The following is a 16,125-nucleotide window of genomic DNA, read 5'->3' as shown; positions in this document are numbered from 1 at the left end:
ACAGAGGCCTCTGCTCCCTATTCTTAGCTGTACCTGGGAGTAGAAGGCGAGGGAGGCAGGAGGGGAAGGGGATTGGCTCAAACAAGAACAAGGAGCTGCTGCCCCAGAGGCAGAGGATCAAGGCTGCCTAGGGTGATGGGATCTGTGGGAAGGGGCCAGTGATGTTACCTTTTTGGGCGGGGAGCTGTGGGGTATTGGGGCTGCATCTGACACTGAGGAGTGGGAGGGAAATGGGCTTCATGTTCAGCAAAGAAAAGGGCAAGGAAAGAATTGCCAAGCCTGGGCAAGGGGGCCTGCTGCGGACAAGCTGTCTGGACATGGGGAGAGCTGTCCGTGGACAACCCAGCACAACTTCAGGGCAAGAGAACTCTCTGAGACTCTGAACTATGAAACCCCATGTGGATGAGCCTGGAGATGGGGAAAGGGAAATCCAAGGTTCCCCATCCCCGCTGCTGCTGCTGCTCTGGGAGCATGTCATAAGAGCCATCAGACCCTGTTTGTATCCCCAGATCCCTTACCACTTACATCACTGCAGTGGGGTTCAGTGAGACCCACTAGAACTGCACGGAGTACTGAACATGCTGACATCACTGCATGAATAGCCACCTGTAATTAAACATTCATTGGAAGGCCCATTTGCTTCCCCACCCATTAGCCCCAGCTCTGCAGTGCCACAGCACACTTCTCTGGCAACAGAACACCTCCTCTCACACCTATCACACACACAGCACAAGTTGTCTCTATTCCCTGGCTGAAAGCTCATGCAAGGCTGAGAGCAGGGCATGCAGGAGGGAATGGGGACCTTCCCCAGCTTGTTGACAGTCCCGCTCCCTTTTGGGACCAGCAGAAATGCTAGCCCTGAGCAGTGGTAGGGCCCTCTCCTGTACCATACCCCAGACCTATCAAGCCCCCAGCAGGCTGGTGTTAAAGGGAATCATGAGGGAGGGGTCACTGCTTTATGCCAGTGTGAACATTTCACACTCAGGGCATCTCCGTTCTCACTGCAGGGGCACAGGGAACTTACAAGCATTTTGCAGGAGCTTCTCCAGGGACTCACGCCACTGCAAAGCCTCATCTGGTGAGGTCCTAGAGGGAGAGAAAACCACAGACTGAAATTGTGACAGCACATCATCAATGAAAACATAGGAGAGCTGAGAACACTTCATAAGCCTTATCATCCCCTTTTACAGAGGGGAAACAGAGGCACAGAACAATGAACTGACCTGTCCAAGGGCACACTGCAAGTCAGTGGCAGAGACAGGAACAGAACCTAGAAGTCCTGACAAGGCATTAACCACTAACCATATGACTCTCCTCCTGGAGATGCATACAAATATAACCAGACAGTCTCCTTGAGAGATAACTGGAGTTTGTATTGGGAGATAGAGGTGTCTTTTCCCCACACACTGACAAAAAGGAAAATCCAAACCAGCAGGTGTGAGATAAATCTGTGCAGGAAATACATGGCACAGAGCAGAAAATTGCCTGCAGAAACTGGGAGCATCCATTGCCCTCTCCCCCTGCTCATCTGCCCAGTCCTGGGATTGGTTGCTGCTGGGAACCAGGGTGTTGTGAGGGTGCAGGGAATAGCTGGACCTGGATGCTCCTTGGAGCATAGGAGATGCTCCAAGGAGAACTGTTCCTCAGATATAAACAGCAGCAACAACCTCAATCTGTTTATCAGCATTAAATTGGTGGAGTGAGTCTTGAAGATACTGAGGGTCAGTCATCCCTGACAGGGCAGAGCCCAGTGCAAGGACTGAGATGGGGGCTTGTGCTCCCCCTATATCCTGGGGCTTCAAAACCCATGGTGCAGCCACCCTGAGGGCCGCGCTGACTAATTGCAATGGCCTATATGGTCTGTAGCAGTGCCACAGAATAGCTGGGGCAGAGCCTAGCCCTTTTATGCCCCCTTCTACTCCTGACCTTTCACAGGGGGTTCTGTGTATTGTGGAGGTTTTCCCCTTCAGTTTGCAGAGGTTGGTAGGGGGCAGTGTGCAACAAGGGAGGCTGGGGAAGACGCATAAAGAAATGGAGGCTCAGGTGATCTTCAGTGGGATTCTACCTGTCTCTAGAGGAGGAGAACAAAGGCAAGACAAGATTATGATGATCAACAGATGGCTCAGGCAGTGGGTCTATAAGGAGGGCTTTGGGATGTTCACCCATGGGGAATCATTCATGGACAGGACTTTTCTCATGGGCTGGACTCCATCTGAGTAGGGATGGAAATAGACTTCTGGAATGGAGGTTAGCACAACTGATTAAAAGAGCTTTAAACTAGGCATTTGGGGGAGATGGTTGGGAGTTGCTATGTAATTTCCATTCCTGATTCTAATACAGAGAGGGAGGAAAATCGAGAAAGAGAGGATAGAGCAATGGAGAAAGGAACAGCAGTGTGTAGGAGAATAGACATTAAAAGGAAAGATAGGGCCAGTACCAATGAAGCTAACAATCAGATACATGATACTGACAGTGGAATGACTGTACCTAAGCGGGTGAGGAATCTGGGTGAAGCCAAGCAGAAAAAACTAAGATGTCTGTACACCGATGCAAGGAGCCTGGGGGAAAAAATGGGGGAACTAGAACCACTGAGAGTGAAACCAGATACTATAGGGATAACAGAAACATGATGGAATAGTAGTCATGACTGGAGTACAGGGATTGAAGGGTATGTACTGTTCAGGAAAGACAGAAAAAAAGGTAAAGATGGTGGAGTTGCATTGTATATTAATGATGAGGTAGACTGTAAAGAAATTAGAAGTGATAGAATGGATAAAACAGAATATGTGTGGGTCAAGAGCACTTTGGGGAAGAAAGCTACCAGAGACTCCCCTGGGATAGTACATGGGATATGCAACAGACCGCCCTGGATCTAACTTGAATATGAATAGAGACCTCTTTAGTGTTTTTAATGAAATAAACACTACTGGGAATTGTGTCATTATGCGAGACTTTAACTTCCCAGATATAGATTGGAGAACAAATGCTACTAATAGATGGATATAAACTGGCCAGCAACAAATTTAGGCTTGAAATTAGATGAAGGTTTCTACCCATCAGAGGAGTGAAGTTCTGGAACAGCCTTCCAAGGGGAGCAGTGGGGGTGGGTTCCAGTGGAAACCTAACTGGAATCAAGACTGAGCTTGATAAGTTTATGAAGGGGATGGTATGATGGGATGGCCTACAATGGCATGTAGCCAATCTGCAAGTAGCTCCAATGGTTAGTGATAGGCAGGGGCAGCTCTACCAATTTTGCAGCCCCAAGCAGTCACTGCCAAATTGCCACTGCCGCAACAGCGGCGGAGCTGCCACCCAAAAGCCACCAGGGTGGAAAGAGCGGCGGAGCTGCCACCGAATTGCCGCTGCGGGACACGGACTGCCGCCCCATTCTGAATGCCGCCCCAAGCACCTGCTTGGAAAGCTGGTGGCTGGAGCCGGCCCTGGTGATAGGACACTAGATTGGGAGGGCTCTGAGTTACTACAGAGAACTTTTTCCCGGGTGTCTGGATGGTAGATCTTGCCCATATGCTCTGGGTCTAATTCAGTGGTCCCCAAACTTTTTAAGTACTGCCCCCTCACCTTTAATGTAATTTTCCCACACCCCTGGGAGCTGCTGTCAAGAGCCAGGGCCACAGTCGGGGCCGGAGTTGTAGCAGGGGCCATGGCTGGGAGTGGAGCCATGGCCATGAACAAGACCGGAGCCAGAGATGAGGTCAGGAGGTCAGGTCAGGAGTGGAGCTGGGCCACATTCAGGAGCCAGAGGCTGAGGCCTAGGGCCAGGCTGGGAGCCAGGGGGGTAGGCAGAGCTAGGGCTGGGGGCTGAGGGTGAAGCTGGGAGCCGGGGGCCACATTCAGGAGCCAGGAGCTGAGGCCTGGAGCCAGGAGCGGAGCCACGGTTGGGGCCAGGAGCTGGGGGCCGAGGGCAGGGCTCGAGCTGGGGTGGGGACGGAGTGGAACTGGGGGCAGAGCGGGACTGGGTGACACTCCCTCCCCGCCCGCCTCCCCCCCATTGGGGCTGGCCTGAGCCCCTCTGCACCTACCCAAATGTTCCTCCACACGCCCCTAGGAGTGCATACCCCACAGTTTGGGGACCACTGGTCTAACCGATTGCCGTATTTGCGGATGTGAAGGAATTTTCCCCTGAATCAGATTGGCAGAGACCCTGGGGGGTTTTCACCTTCCTCTGCAGCATGGGGCATGGGTCACTTGCAGGTTTAAACCAGTGTAAATTGTGGAGTCTCTGTAACTTGAAGTCTTTAAATCATGATTTGAGGACTTCAGTAACTCAGCCAGAGGTTAGGGGTCTATTACAGGAGTGGGTTGGTGTGGCCTGCAATGTACAGGAGGCCAGACTAGATTATCATGATGGTCCCTTCTGATCTTAAAGTCTATGAGTCTATAATAAATAATAGGGCCCAGATTTTCCTGGATATGATAGCTGACAGATGCCTTCACCAAATAGTCACTGAACCCACAAGTGGTGATGCTATTTTAGATTTGGTGTTGGTGAGTAGTGAGGACTTTATAGAAGAACTGGTGTAGGGGATAACCTCGAGTGATCATGAGCTAAACAAAATGGAACAATAAACAAAAATAGATCCTTGATTTCAAAAGAGCAAACTAAAAAGTTAAGGGAATTAGTTAGGGAAGTGGACTGGGCTGAAGAATTTAAGGATCTGAATGTGGAGGAGGCTTGGAATTACTTTAAGTCAAAGTTGCAAAAGCTTTCTGAAGCCTGCATCCCAAAAAAGGGGGGGGGGAATCATACGGAAGGGTTGCACACCAAGCTGGATGAACAAACATCTCAAACAGGTGAATAAGAGAAAATAGAAAGCCTACAGGGAGATTAAAGATAATCTAAGTATGTCCAAACACCTAAACAAATACTTTGCTTCAGTTTTTATTATGGTTAATGAGGAGATTAGGCGTATTGGCAGGGTGGCTAATGGAAATGAGGATATGTAAATAGAAATTACCATGTCAGAGGTGGAATTCAAGCTCAAACGTCTTAGGGACTAAATCAGGGTCCCCGGAGAATCTCCATCCAAGAGTATTAAAGGAACTGGCACATAAAATTGCAAGCGCAATAGCAAGAATTTTTAATAAATCTGTAACTTTGGGAGTGGTACCATCTGACCGGAGAATTGTTAATATAGTTCCTACATTCAAGAAAGGGAAAAAGATGATCTGAGAAACTACAGGCCTCTTAGTTTGACCTCAGTTGTATGCAAGGTCTTAGAACAAATTTTGAAAGAGAAGATAACTGATTTTTTAGACAAAGGAAATGCAGTAGATCTAATCTACCTGGATTTCAGTATGGCATTTGATACAATTCCACATAGGAAATTATTAGTTAAATTGGAGAAGAAGGAGATTAATATGAAAATTGAAAAGTGGATAAAGAACTGGTTAAAAGGGAGACCTCATACTGAAAGGTGAACTGTCAGGCTGGAGGGAGGTTATTAGTAGAGTTCCTCAGGGATCAGTCTTGGGACCAATCTTATTTAACATTTTTATTACTTACCTTGGCACAAATGGTGGAAGTGTGCTAATAAAATATGTGCATGACACAAAGTTGGGAGGTATTGCCAATATGGAGGAAGATCAGAATATCATACAAGAAGATCTGGATGACCTTGAAAACTGGAGTAATAGAAATGGGATGAAATTTCATAATGCAAAGTGCAAGGTCATGCACTTAGGAACTAACAACAAGAATTTTTGCTATAAGCTAGGGATGTTGGAGTGGAAGTGACAGAGGAGGGTATACTGGTTGATCTCAGGATGACTATGAGCCATCTTTGTGATGTGGCCTTGGAAAAGGCTAATGCAGTCCTAGGATGCACCAGGTGAGGTATTTCCGGTAGCGATAATTAAGTGTTAGTATCATTGTACCAGGCACTGGTGAGACCTCATCTGGAATACTGTGCTCAGTTCTGGTCTCCCATGTTTAAGAAAGATGAATTCAAACAGGTTCAGAGAAGGATGATCTTCATCTACAAGGATGATCAGAGGAATAGAAAACCTGCTTTACGAGATGAGATTCAAAGAGCTTGGCTTGTTTAGCCTAACCAAATGAAGGCTGAGGAGAAATGTGATAGCTCTCTAAAAGTATGTCAGAAGTATAAACACCAGGGAGGGAGAAGAGTTAAGAGTCAAGTTAAGCGCTAATGTTGATATAACCCACATACCTCCTGGGTGTGGTGTTCTGTCCCATCTAGTGGCACCGAGTGGGGGCTCATTCAGGATTTCAACTGGGAAGACTCTGAAGCTCAGTACGCGCTTCCTCAGCTAGGGGAAGTATGTAACCCATACACCTTCTGTGTGTGGTGCTCTGTCCCATCTAGTAGCACCAAGACCACTTGGAGAGCAATTAATGAGTCTCCTCTACAGCCTTACCTAACAGGCAGTTGACTTTTAGCTCATGTGGTAGAGACTCATGCACTAAGCTCTAGAGGACCTAGGTTCGATCCCGCCTGCTGACAACCGGGGTCTGTCAGTGTTACATTGACACAAAAATAAATGGATATAAACTAGCCATCAACATGTTTAGGCTTGAAATTAGATGAAGGTTTTCTCAACCATCAGAGGAGTGAAGTTCTGGAACAGCCTTCCAAGGGGGGTGGGGGAAGGGAGAGCTGAAAAACCTAACTGGCTTCAAGACTGAGCTTGATGAGTTTATGAAGAGGGGATGATATGATGAAACTGGCTACAATGGCAAGTGGCCCCTTTGCAATTTTTCGTCGCAAATATCTCCAATGGGACACTAGATGGGGAAGGCTGTGAGTTACTTCAGAGAATTCTTTCCCAGGTGTCTGGTTGGTCGGTCTTGCTGACATGCTCAGGGTCCAACTGACCATCAGATTTGGGGTCGCGAAGGAATTTTACCGTGGGTCAGATTGGCAGAGACCCTAGGGAGTTATCATCTTCCACTACAGCATGGGGTCATGGGTCATTTGCATGTTTAAACTAGTGTAAATGGTGGCTTCTCTGTAACTTGAAGTCTTTAAACCATGATTTGAGGACTTCAGTAACTTAGCCAGAGTTTAGGCTCTATTTCATGAGTGGGTGAGGTTCTGTGGCCTGCAATGTGCAGGAGGTCAGGCTAGATGATCATGATGGTCCTTTCTGGCCTTAAAGTCTATGAGTCTATGGAAATGCCCTAGCACCATTGCTGCACTGGGGGAAGGGTGCGGAGCCCACATGGCCTCTTCTCCTGCACCTTTTCCTGCTGAGAAAGTATTCTGTGTTGGGGGCGTTCCCTGAGATGGAGTGTTGTGTACTCTTTACACTCACATGGACTTAGCCATGACTGTAATCAGGCTCACTGAATCCGGCAGATTAGAAAATGCAGCAGATATTCAGGCCACATGGGCAAACACAGAAGGGGAATGTGAGGGATGGGCTCAGGAGCAGGGGCCCATCAAACAATGCAATGGGGCCAGTGTGTAAGTTTACTGGAATAAATCATCTAAATATTACCCACTGACTTCTTGCTCATTTCCTTACAGGCAGGGCTGGAAGTGCTGCCTGTGGTTAAGGTTATCCAACACTTCCCATTATAAAACTTTGTCTTCTGTTGCTTATAACTTTGTCAAACTTTAACCATTTGGGCTGAAATTTTCAATTCCAATTGTCTGCCTTGTGCTGCATACTTCTGGGAAGTTTCATCTGAAACACTTCAATAGTTTCTGAGAATGAGATTAAAGAAACATGCTAAAATTTTCGCAACTGTTTTTTGAGAAGCTCTTGTGCCTCCATGCTTTGGAGCAGTGATATGAAATTTGGCTGGGGGGGGGTCATCCTGGTGTCAGGGAGATGGCTTTTGTTGTCTCCATGAAAATATGCACATTTTACCTTAGATATAAGCTCTTGGAAAATGCCATTTGCAAATACTTAGTAGATACTTGTTAGAGTTTTGGCAGCTAAATTCTCCAAAGATTCCATCTGCACTGAGCATGCTTCATCCCCTCATGACTCCTACATGTGACTGGACTGCACAAGCACCATCCTCCAAAGACTTATCTGTGCAGTTGCTACTCCCAGTTGCTGGAGTGCAGTGTGGTGCTGGGCACTATCTTGCCTCTGCTCTCAATGCCCTCCCTCAATGGCACCCAGGCAGTTAGGAGGAAAAGGGGTATGCACTCTGACAGGGCTGTAGAGGGGTGAGAAGTGGGTAGGATGGGGCAGGGTTACTGGCCTATGGGGATAGGGGGAAAGCAGTAGCCATGATATATCTTGATCTTAGTAAGTCTTCTAACACAATCTCACATGATAATCTCATAAGCAAATTAGGGAAATGTGGTCTAGATGAAATTACTATCAGGTGGGTGCACAGCTGGTTGAAAGACCATATTCAAAGAGCAGTTATCAATGGGTTCACTGTCAAAGTGGGAAAATGTATCTAGTGGGGTTCCACAAGGATCACTCTTAGGTCCCGTACTATTCAGTATTTTCATTAATGACTTTGGAAATGGAATGGAGAATATGCTTATAAAATTTGCAGATCGCATAAAGCTGAGAGGACAGGATTAGAATTCAAAATGACCTTGATAAATTGGAGAACTGGTCTGAATTCAACAATGTGAAATTCAATAAAGACAAGTGCAAAGTATTTTACTTAGGAAATAAAAATCAAATGCATAACAACAAAATGGGGAATAACTGGCTATGTGCTGAAAAAGATCTGGGGGTGATACTGGATCACAAATTGAATACAAATCAACAATGTGATGCAGTTGCAAAAAATGCTAATATGATTCTGGGGTGTATTAATAAGATTATCATATGCAAAATTCTGGAGGTAATTGTCCTGCTCTACTTGGCACTGGTGAGGACTCGGCTGGACTACTGTGTCCAGTTCTGGGCACCACATTTCAGGAAAAATGGGGACAAATTGGAGACAGTCTAGAGGACAGCAACAAAGATGATAAAATGTTTAGAAAACCTGGCCTATGAGGAAAGGTTAGAAAACCTGGGCATGTTCAGTCTTGAGAAAAAAAGACTGAGGGGGAACTTGATAACAGTCTTCCAATATGTTAAGGGCTGTTCTAAAGAGGGTTGTGATCAATTATTCTCCATGTCCACTGAAAGTAGGACAAGAAGTAATGGGTTTTATCTGCAGCCAGGAGATTTACATTAGATATTAGAAAAATCTTTCTAGCTATAAGGGTAGTTAAGCTCTGGAATAGGCTCCAAGGGAGATTGTGGAATCCCCGTCATTGCAAGTTTTTATGAATAGCATGAACCAACACCTGTCAAGGGTGGTCGAGGTTTACTTCGGTGCAGGGGACTAGACTTGATGACCTCTCGAGGTCCCTTCCAGCTCTACATTTCTATGATTCTATAGGGGATCATCATTGTGTGGGGAAGTTTCTAGTGGGTTTCCACGTGGATCAATTCTAGGCATGGCTCTATTAAACATTTTTGTCAGTGATCTGGAAGTAGATGTAAAATCACTACTGATGTTTGCAGATGACACCAGGATTAGAGGAATGATAAATAATGATGAGATAGGACAACCGTACAGAATCTCTTGGTAAGCTGGGCCCCTCCAAATGTATTAATATGTGTTGTAACACAGCCAAATGTAAGGTCATACATCTAGGAATAAGGACTGCAGGCCATACCTACAGAATGGGAGATTATGTCCGGGAAAGCAGTGACTCTGAAAAGGATTTAGGGTTCACAGTAGACAAGTAACTCAACATGAGCTCCCAGAGTAATGCTGTGACAAAAAGGTCAAATGTGATCCTTGGATGTATAAACAGGAGAGTAGTGAGCAGGAGCAGGGAGATGATTTTCTCGTTGTATGCGGCGTTTATGAGTGGTACTGGAATACTGCATCCAGTTCCGGCTTCCACATTTTAAAAAGGATGATGAAGAATTGGAGTGAGTGCAGCAAAGAGCCACAAAAATGATTCACTGGCTGCAGAAAATGCCAGACTGTGAGACACGCAATCTGTTTAGTTTATCAAAAAGAAGATGTCAAGGTTACTTTATTACAGTGTATATGCATTATAATGTGGAGAAAATGCCAGGTCCTAATGGACTCTATAATCGAGTGGAGAAAGGCAGAACAAGAACCAATGGCTGGAAGTTAAAATCAGACAAATTCAAATGAGAAATAAGGAACACATCTTTAATAGTGAGGGTGATTAACCATTGGAACAAACTATCAAGGGAGGTGGTGGATTCTCCATCTCTTGATGGCTTCAGATCCAGACTGGATTCCTCTCTGGAAGAGGCTTTAATCTGGTCTCAACACAAGGGTAACTGGGTGAAATTCTCTGGCCTATGCTATACAGGAGGTCCAAATAAATGGTTTTGTAGTCCCTTCTGGCCTTAAAAATGTATGAATGTATAACAACTTGGTTATAAAATGGTATCACAAAAGGGAAGAGTTAAGCTTTATGGGTGCATTAATTCAAGATTTGCAGACTTTAACATTTGTTTAACATTGATAAAGGTAATAGTGTTGATGTAATATACTTAGACTTCTATAAAGTATTTGACTTGGTATTGCATGCTATTTTGATTAAAAAATTAGAATGATATAAAATTAACCTGGCCCACATAAATGGATACAAAGCTGGCTAACTGATAAATGGCTAAAAATTTAATGGTAAATGGGGAATCATCGTCAAATGGGTGTGTTTCTAGTGGGTTCCTGCAGGGATTGGTTTTGCCAGCGGTCCTTAAACTGTGGGTTGCGCCTCCCTAGGGAAGCACAAAGGAATGTCTGGGGGGGCATGGCAGGCCCAGAACAGCCCCCTGGGGGTCAGGGAGGGAGCACTACCTGGCCCTGTTCTGCCCCAAGTTTCACTCTGGCTCAAAGAAGATCTAGGAGAATGTCTAAAGGATTAGAAAACGTGTATTACAGTGATAGATTCAAGGAGCTCAACTTAACTTAACAAAGACAATGTTAAGAGGTAACTTGATCACAGTCTGTAAGTACCTGCTTGGGAGACAAATATTAAATAATTGGTTCTTCAATCTAGCAGAGAAAGGTCTAACATGATCCAATGGCTGGAAGTTCAATGTAGAAAAATTCAGACTGGATATAAAGCATACATTTTTAACAGTGAGGGTAATTAACCACTGGAACAATTTACCAAGGGTTGTAGGGGATTCTCCATCACTGACATTTTTTAAATCAAGACTGGACGTTTTCCTAACAGATCTGCTGTAGGAATTATTTGGGGCGGTTCTCTGGTCTGTGATATACAGGAGATCAAACTAGATTATCACAGTGGTCCTTTCTGGCCATGGAATCTATGAATCTATGAATTTTTTATGTTTAACCTTAAGTCTGAATTTCCTGGGTTTCTAATGTTTGGGTTTGGGATAATCACAACAATGCTGGAATGTGTTTTCCCTGAATTACCAAAGTGCACTCTCACCCAGAGCTTCCATTTAACATAGTTTTCATCTGGGAATAAAGATGAAGTTTCCCTAAAGTTTCCACTGTGACCGGAAGCTGGGGCTGATAGCAGTGGGATGGCCCCTCCTCAGTTCCTCACGCATTCATCTGATTTATCAGAGGATCCTGTGTCCTCAACCCCCCTCTGAATCAGAAATGGGGAGTGTGCAGGGGGGTGGGGCGAATCATTTCAGTTCTCAATTCTCTCCACTGTGGTGTGGGGCTGCTATCTTGAACTCGCACAGCCTGCCTGTCCAGTTCCCATGCCCTGCTGCAGTGCAGGACACAGGGGATGACTCACTCTTTCTCTCTCTCTCTCTCTCTCTCTTTCTTTCTCAAGTGAACATGAACACCACCATTCAGTTTTTAAGCCTTTTGGGAAGTAAAAGACTAATGAGATCCTGCCTGTGAAAAGTACTGAAATGGCAGAGGGTGGGGACTGTTCTGTTGCTCGAGAGTGGCAGCATAAACTGTGCTAGCCATGGCCTCAGTGTGCTTCCCCTCCATTCCTGGAGTGACCTTCCAGTTAGGCTCCTCCAGCAGATAGGGAAAGAGACTGCAGTTTTAGGGCAACTTCTCTGTGCATCACATTGAATCACAGATCCATTGACTGGGAGATGGGCTAGAACAAAGGCGCGGATCTGAACTCATGATGTGGAGCCAAACTTCCTAGAGAACTGAACAAAATGCCTGAATCCAAATAGCGTTTGGGAGGGCAAATATCTGTATCCAAATTCCAACTTCCTCAGTGTTCAAGGTGCTCGATTTTGAAGTGTGTTTTTTCGGAACTGACAGCCTCTGTGTGTGTGTGTGAGTCAGCCTACATTTATGCATTCATTACAGCATTGCACTTGATAGATATGGATGATTGCCAGTGGGCCAGGTTTCCCCTTAGTTCTTTGCCATTCCCATTTCTCCAATCTGTCTTTTGGTTTGTCTTTGTGGGTACATCTACACTGGAGCTGGACAGGACCAAGCTAGTGCACTAAAAATAGCCGGGCAGCCACAGCGGCGGGAGGAGTGGGAGGAGCCAGCTGTCCTAAACCCTAGGTACATAACTAGCTCCTTCCACCCTATGCACCACTGTGGCTACACTGCTGTTTTTAGTGTATTAGCTTGATCAGAGCTAGCATGGGTATGTCTCCTCGAGCTGGGACTCAAACCTCCACCTCCAGCGGACATAGACTGTGTCAGGGGCAGTGCCGTTAGGGTTGCCAGTTTTGGCTGGACATATTCCTGGAGGTTTCATCACATGACATAATCTTTAATTAAAGATTCATCTTTAATTCCTAGAGATGCCAGGACAATCCTGGAGGGCTGGCATCTGTAAGTGCTGCGTCTCATGTTTGTAAGCACCTGGCACAACCAAGAAGCTAATAAATAGTAACAGTAAAGTACTTAAATTAATGCGAACAAGGGCCCTTAGAGTTTGCACCTGCAGCATGCACGCAGGAGAGTTACGACACAACACTTTGGCATGCACTGCAGTTCACACCACTGTCATCTTCACTGGGAGGCCAGTGTAGAGATTCCTTATGATTCATCCATCCCTGGGTTGCAGCATGGCAACCATCAGAACAGCCATACTCCACAGCAGTTTAGGACAGGAAGTGAAGAATACCAGTGTCAAGCTGTCCAGCAGTGGCTCAAGGGCATGGGTACCAACCTCAGGGCAGACTGTTAAAAAGCAGGGCACAAACCCCAAACTGGCTGTGAGTTCTGTACTTAGATTTCACCAATCAATTATCAGGTGTGAACTCCTGAAATACTATACCAGCCTTAACACAGTCACAGTCCCCTTGAGCACTCCAGTCTGTCTTGCCACTCAGGTAGGCTTACCTTTGTGATAAATGGTCCCTTACACTGAAGATCACAGCAATAGTCGGGTTACCCCGAGTCCCAAAGAACCAGTCACTCACCTCAGGTCAATTGTACCTTAGATTTCTCATCAAAGACAACTCTTGCAGCCAGTCCTATATTAAACTAAGGGCATGGCTACACTTGCAGATGTAGAGCGCTTTGAGTTAAACCAGCCTTTGTAGAGCGCAGTAGGGAAAGCGCTGCAGTCTATCCACACTGACAGCTTCAAGCGCACTGGCATGGCCATGTTTGCGGCACTTGCAGCAGCATTAGGAGTGGTGCATTATGGGCAGCTATCCCAGCATGCAAGTGACTGCAACGTGCTTTTCAAATGGGGGGGGGGTGGAGTGTGACAGGGAGTGTGCTGTGTGTGGGGGGGGGGAGAGAGAGTGGGTTTTTTGGAGGCTGAGAGCATGTCAGCATGCTGACTTGTAAGTTCAGCCAGCAGCAGACCACCCTTCCTCCCCCACCTCTCTCTCTCACACACAGCATTCCACACTAATGGTTGCTTTGTCTCGGAGCAAATAAGCAACCAGCTGTCAGAAACGGAGCTTTGAAAGGGCATATCCACATTCCTGCAGCGATTCCAAAACAATGAGAAGAGTGGCCACTTGACTTAAGGGGATTATGGAACATTTCCGGAGGCCGATCAGAGCGCAATAATGCAACACCTCGTTCACACTGATGCCCGGGCGTTGTAGCCAAGGCACAGCAAAAATTATTCCACTTGCCGAGGTGGAGTACCAGGAGCGCTCTAGCTGCAGAGTCAGAGCGCTCTACGTGCCTTGCCAGTGTGGATGGGTAGTGAGCTAGGGCGCCTGGGACTGTTTTAATGCGCACAAACTCGCAAGTGTAGCCAAGCCCTAACTAAAGATATATTAACTAGGAAAAGGAAATAAGCATTATTTACAAGATTAAAGTGGGTAAACATAAATACATACAAATTAATTTCAATCTTAAATTTCAAAAGGTAATAGAAGCTTCTATAATAAGCAAGCTCTATATGTCCTTTTGGGCTAACACAGGCCAAGCACTGAGGATCTTTTTCTTATGTTTAGGCCATATCTACACTACAAACTTAGGTTGACACAAGTTATGTCAGTCAGCATAAAGCCGCCAGAGTGAATACTTACATGTGCATATGCATACTTGGCTGCTTATGTTGGCGGTCCATGTACTCACCATGAGCACTTGCGTCAATGCACAGAGAGGTGCACCATGGGTAGGTATCTCAGTGTGCAACTTGCCACCATCCAGCACACTGTCTTTTGGGAAGTTTTGGTAGTATATGATGGGGCAAAATGAGTTGCGCAGGAATGACTGGGAGCATGGGGTCAACTTCCCAGTTTGCAACTGATTTCATTCCATCATGTTATCTGTATCCCATAATTTTCACATCTTTTTCTCAAAATATCATAAACCCACATGGCCCTCCTCGCTGTCCACCGTCTCTGACAGAAGCATGGAACCTGTACAGCTCTTCAGTGTTGTCATGAGCATTGCAAGCAGACAGCATACAATCCTGCAGCATTTGCAGAGCCACAAGAAGAACTGAATCAGTGGGGAACATGACAATTTCTTGGAGGACAGGTTACTGTGGGACATAGTGACAATCAATTCAAGTTTATTGGTGGTGTTCACAGTGCAGCTGCAGATGGTGGAGCCCGAGAAACAAGCACTGACTGCTGGGATTGCATCATAATGCAATTTTGGGATGATAAGCAGTGGTTGCAGAACTTTCGGATGAGCAAGGCCACATTCCTGGATCTGTGCACCAAGCTTGCCCCAGGCCTCCAGTGCAGGGACACCAAAATGAGAGCTGCATTGACAGTGAAGAAGTGACTGTTGATCGCACAGTGGAAACTTGCAATGCCAGATTGATTCCTGACTGACCAATAGCAATCTGGAGTCAGAAAATCCACCGGGGAGGTCATTGTCATGCAGGTGTGCAGGGCCATTAATTGCCTTGTGCTTCATAGAACTGTGACTCTTGGCAATGTGCAGGACATAGTGCATGGATTTGCAGCAATGGGGTTCCCAAACTGCAGTGGAGTGATAGACAGCACACATATTCCTATTTTAACACCAGATCTCCTTGCCACAGAGTACATCAACAGAAAAGGGCTGCTTTTCTGTGGTTACGCAAGCACTGGTGGATAACTGGGGAAGGTGCATGATGCTTGCATCTTTAAGAACACTGGACTTTTCAGAAAGCTGCAAGCAGAGACTTTCTTTTCTTGACGTGAGGATTACCATTGGGAATATTGAAATGCCAATAGTGATCCTGGATTACCCAGCCTACTCCTTGCTCCTCTAGCTTATGAAGCCATACCCAGATCACCTCAACGGCACCAAGGAACAATTCAACCCACCAACTCAGCAGAATGACAGTTGAATGTGCCTTTGGTTGTTTGAAGGGGGGCTGGTGTTGTTTACTCACAAGTTTGGACCTCAATTAGAAAAATATCCCAATTCTACGGCTGTCTGCGTTGTCCTATATAATACCTATGAAGCAAAAGGGGAAAAGCTTCCTGCGGGGGGGGGGGGGGGGGGAGGGTGCAGTGGCTGTCTGCTGAGTTTGAACAGCCAGACACAAGGTCTATTAGAAGAGCTCAAAGCAGAGCTATATGGCTCAGGGAGGCTTTGAAAGACCATTTTAACAGTGAGCCTGTCAAGCCTGAATCCTCACTCTGGAACCTCGAATGCACGAAGTGGGGGCCCGCAAGGATTTTAAAAATTAATACTTGCCACTCCAGGCTTGTATTAAACTACCAAGGTTTACAGCTTCTCTCTGACCTTGGCTTGGTAAATGCTGCCACCACGCAAATGCAAAAAAAACCCTT

The 16,125-nt window shown here is 46.0% G+C and overlaps 1 protein-coding gene and 1 long non-coding RNA gene across 2 annotated transcripts in view; one reads left to right on the top strand and one right to left on the bottom strand.

The window, feature by feature from the left end:
- The window catches only part of LOC102943840 (regulator of G protein signaling 5), a 71,524-nt gene that overhangs the window by 18,961 nt on the left and 36,438 nt on the right, over positions 1 to 16,125 (bottom strand). The window contains exon 3 of the mRNA XM_027818682.3: positions 1,025 to 1,086. Coding sequence (XP_027674483.1) covers positions 1,025 to 1,086 — 62 coding nt within the window. The remainder of the gene's footprint in view (positions 1 to 1,024; positions 1,087 to 16,125) is intronic.
- On the top strand, positions 3,183 to 16,098 carry LOC122466839. The gene is made up of 3 exons (XR_006292721.1): positions 3,183 to 3,193; positions 9,985 to 9,992; positions 15,959 to 16,098. It is a non-coding gene; the product is annotated as an uncharacterized LOC122466839 (long non-coding RNA).

This window comes from Chelonia mydas, chromosome 8 (genome assembly GCF_015237465.2).
Source record: "Chelonia mydas isolate rCheMyd1 chromosome 8, rCheMyd1.pri.v2, whole genome shotgun sequence".
Taxonomy (NCBI): Eukaryota; Metazoa; Chordata; order Testudines; family Cheloniidae; genus Chelonia; species Chelonia mydas.
The sequence above is the reverse complement of the archived record's forward strand: the minus strand, read 5'-3'. Positions and strand labels throughout refer to the sequence as shown.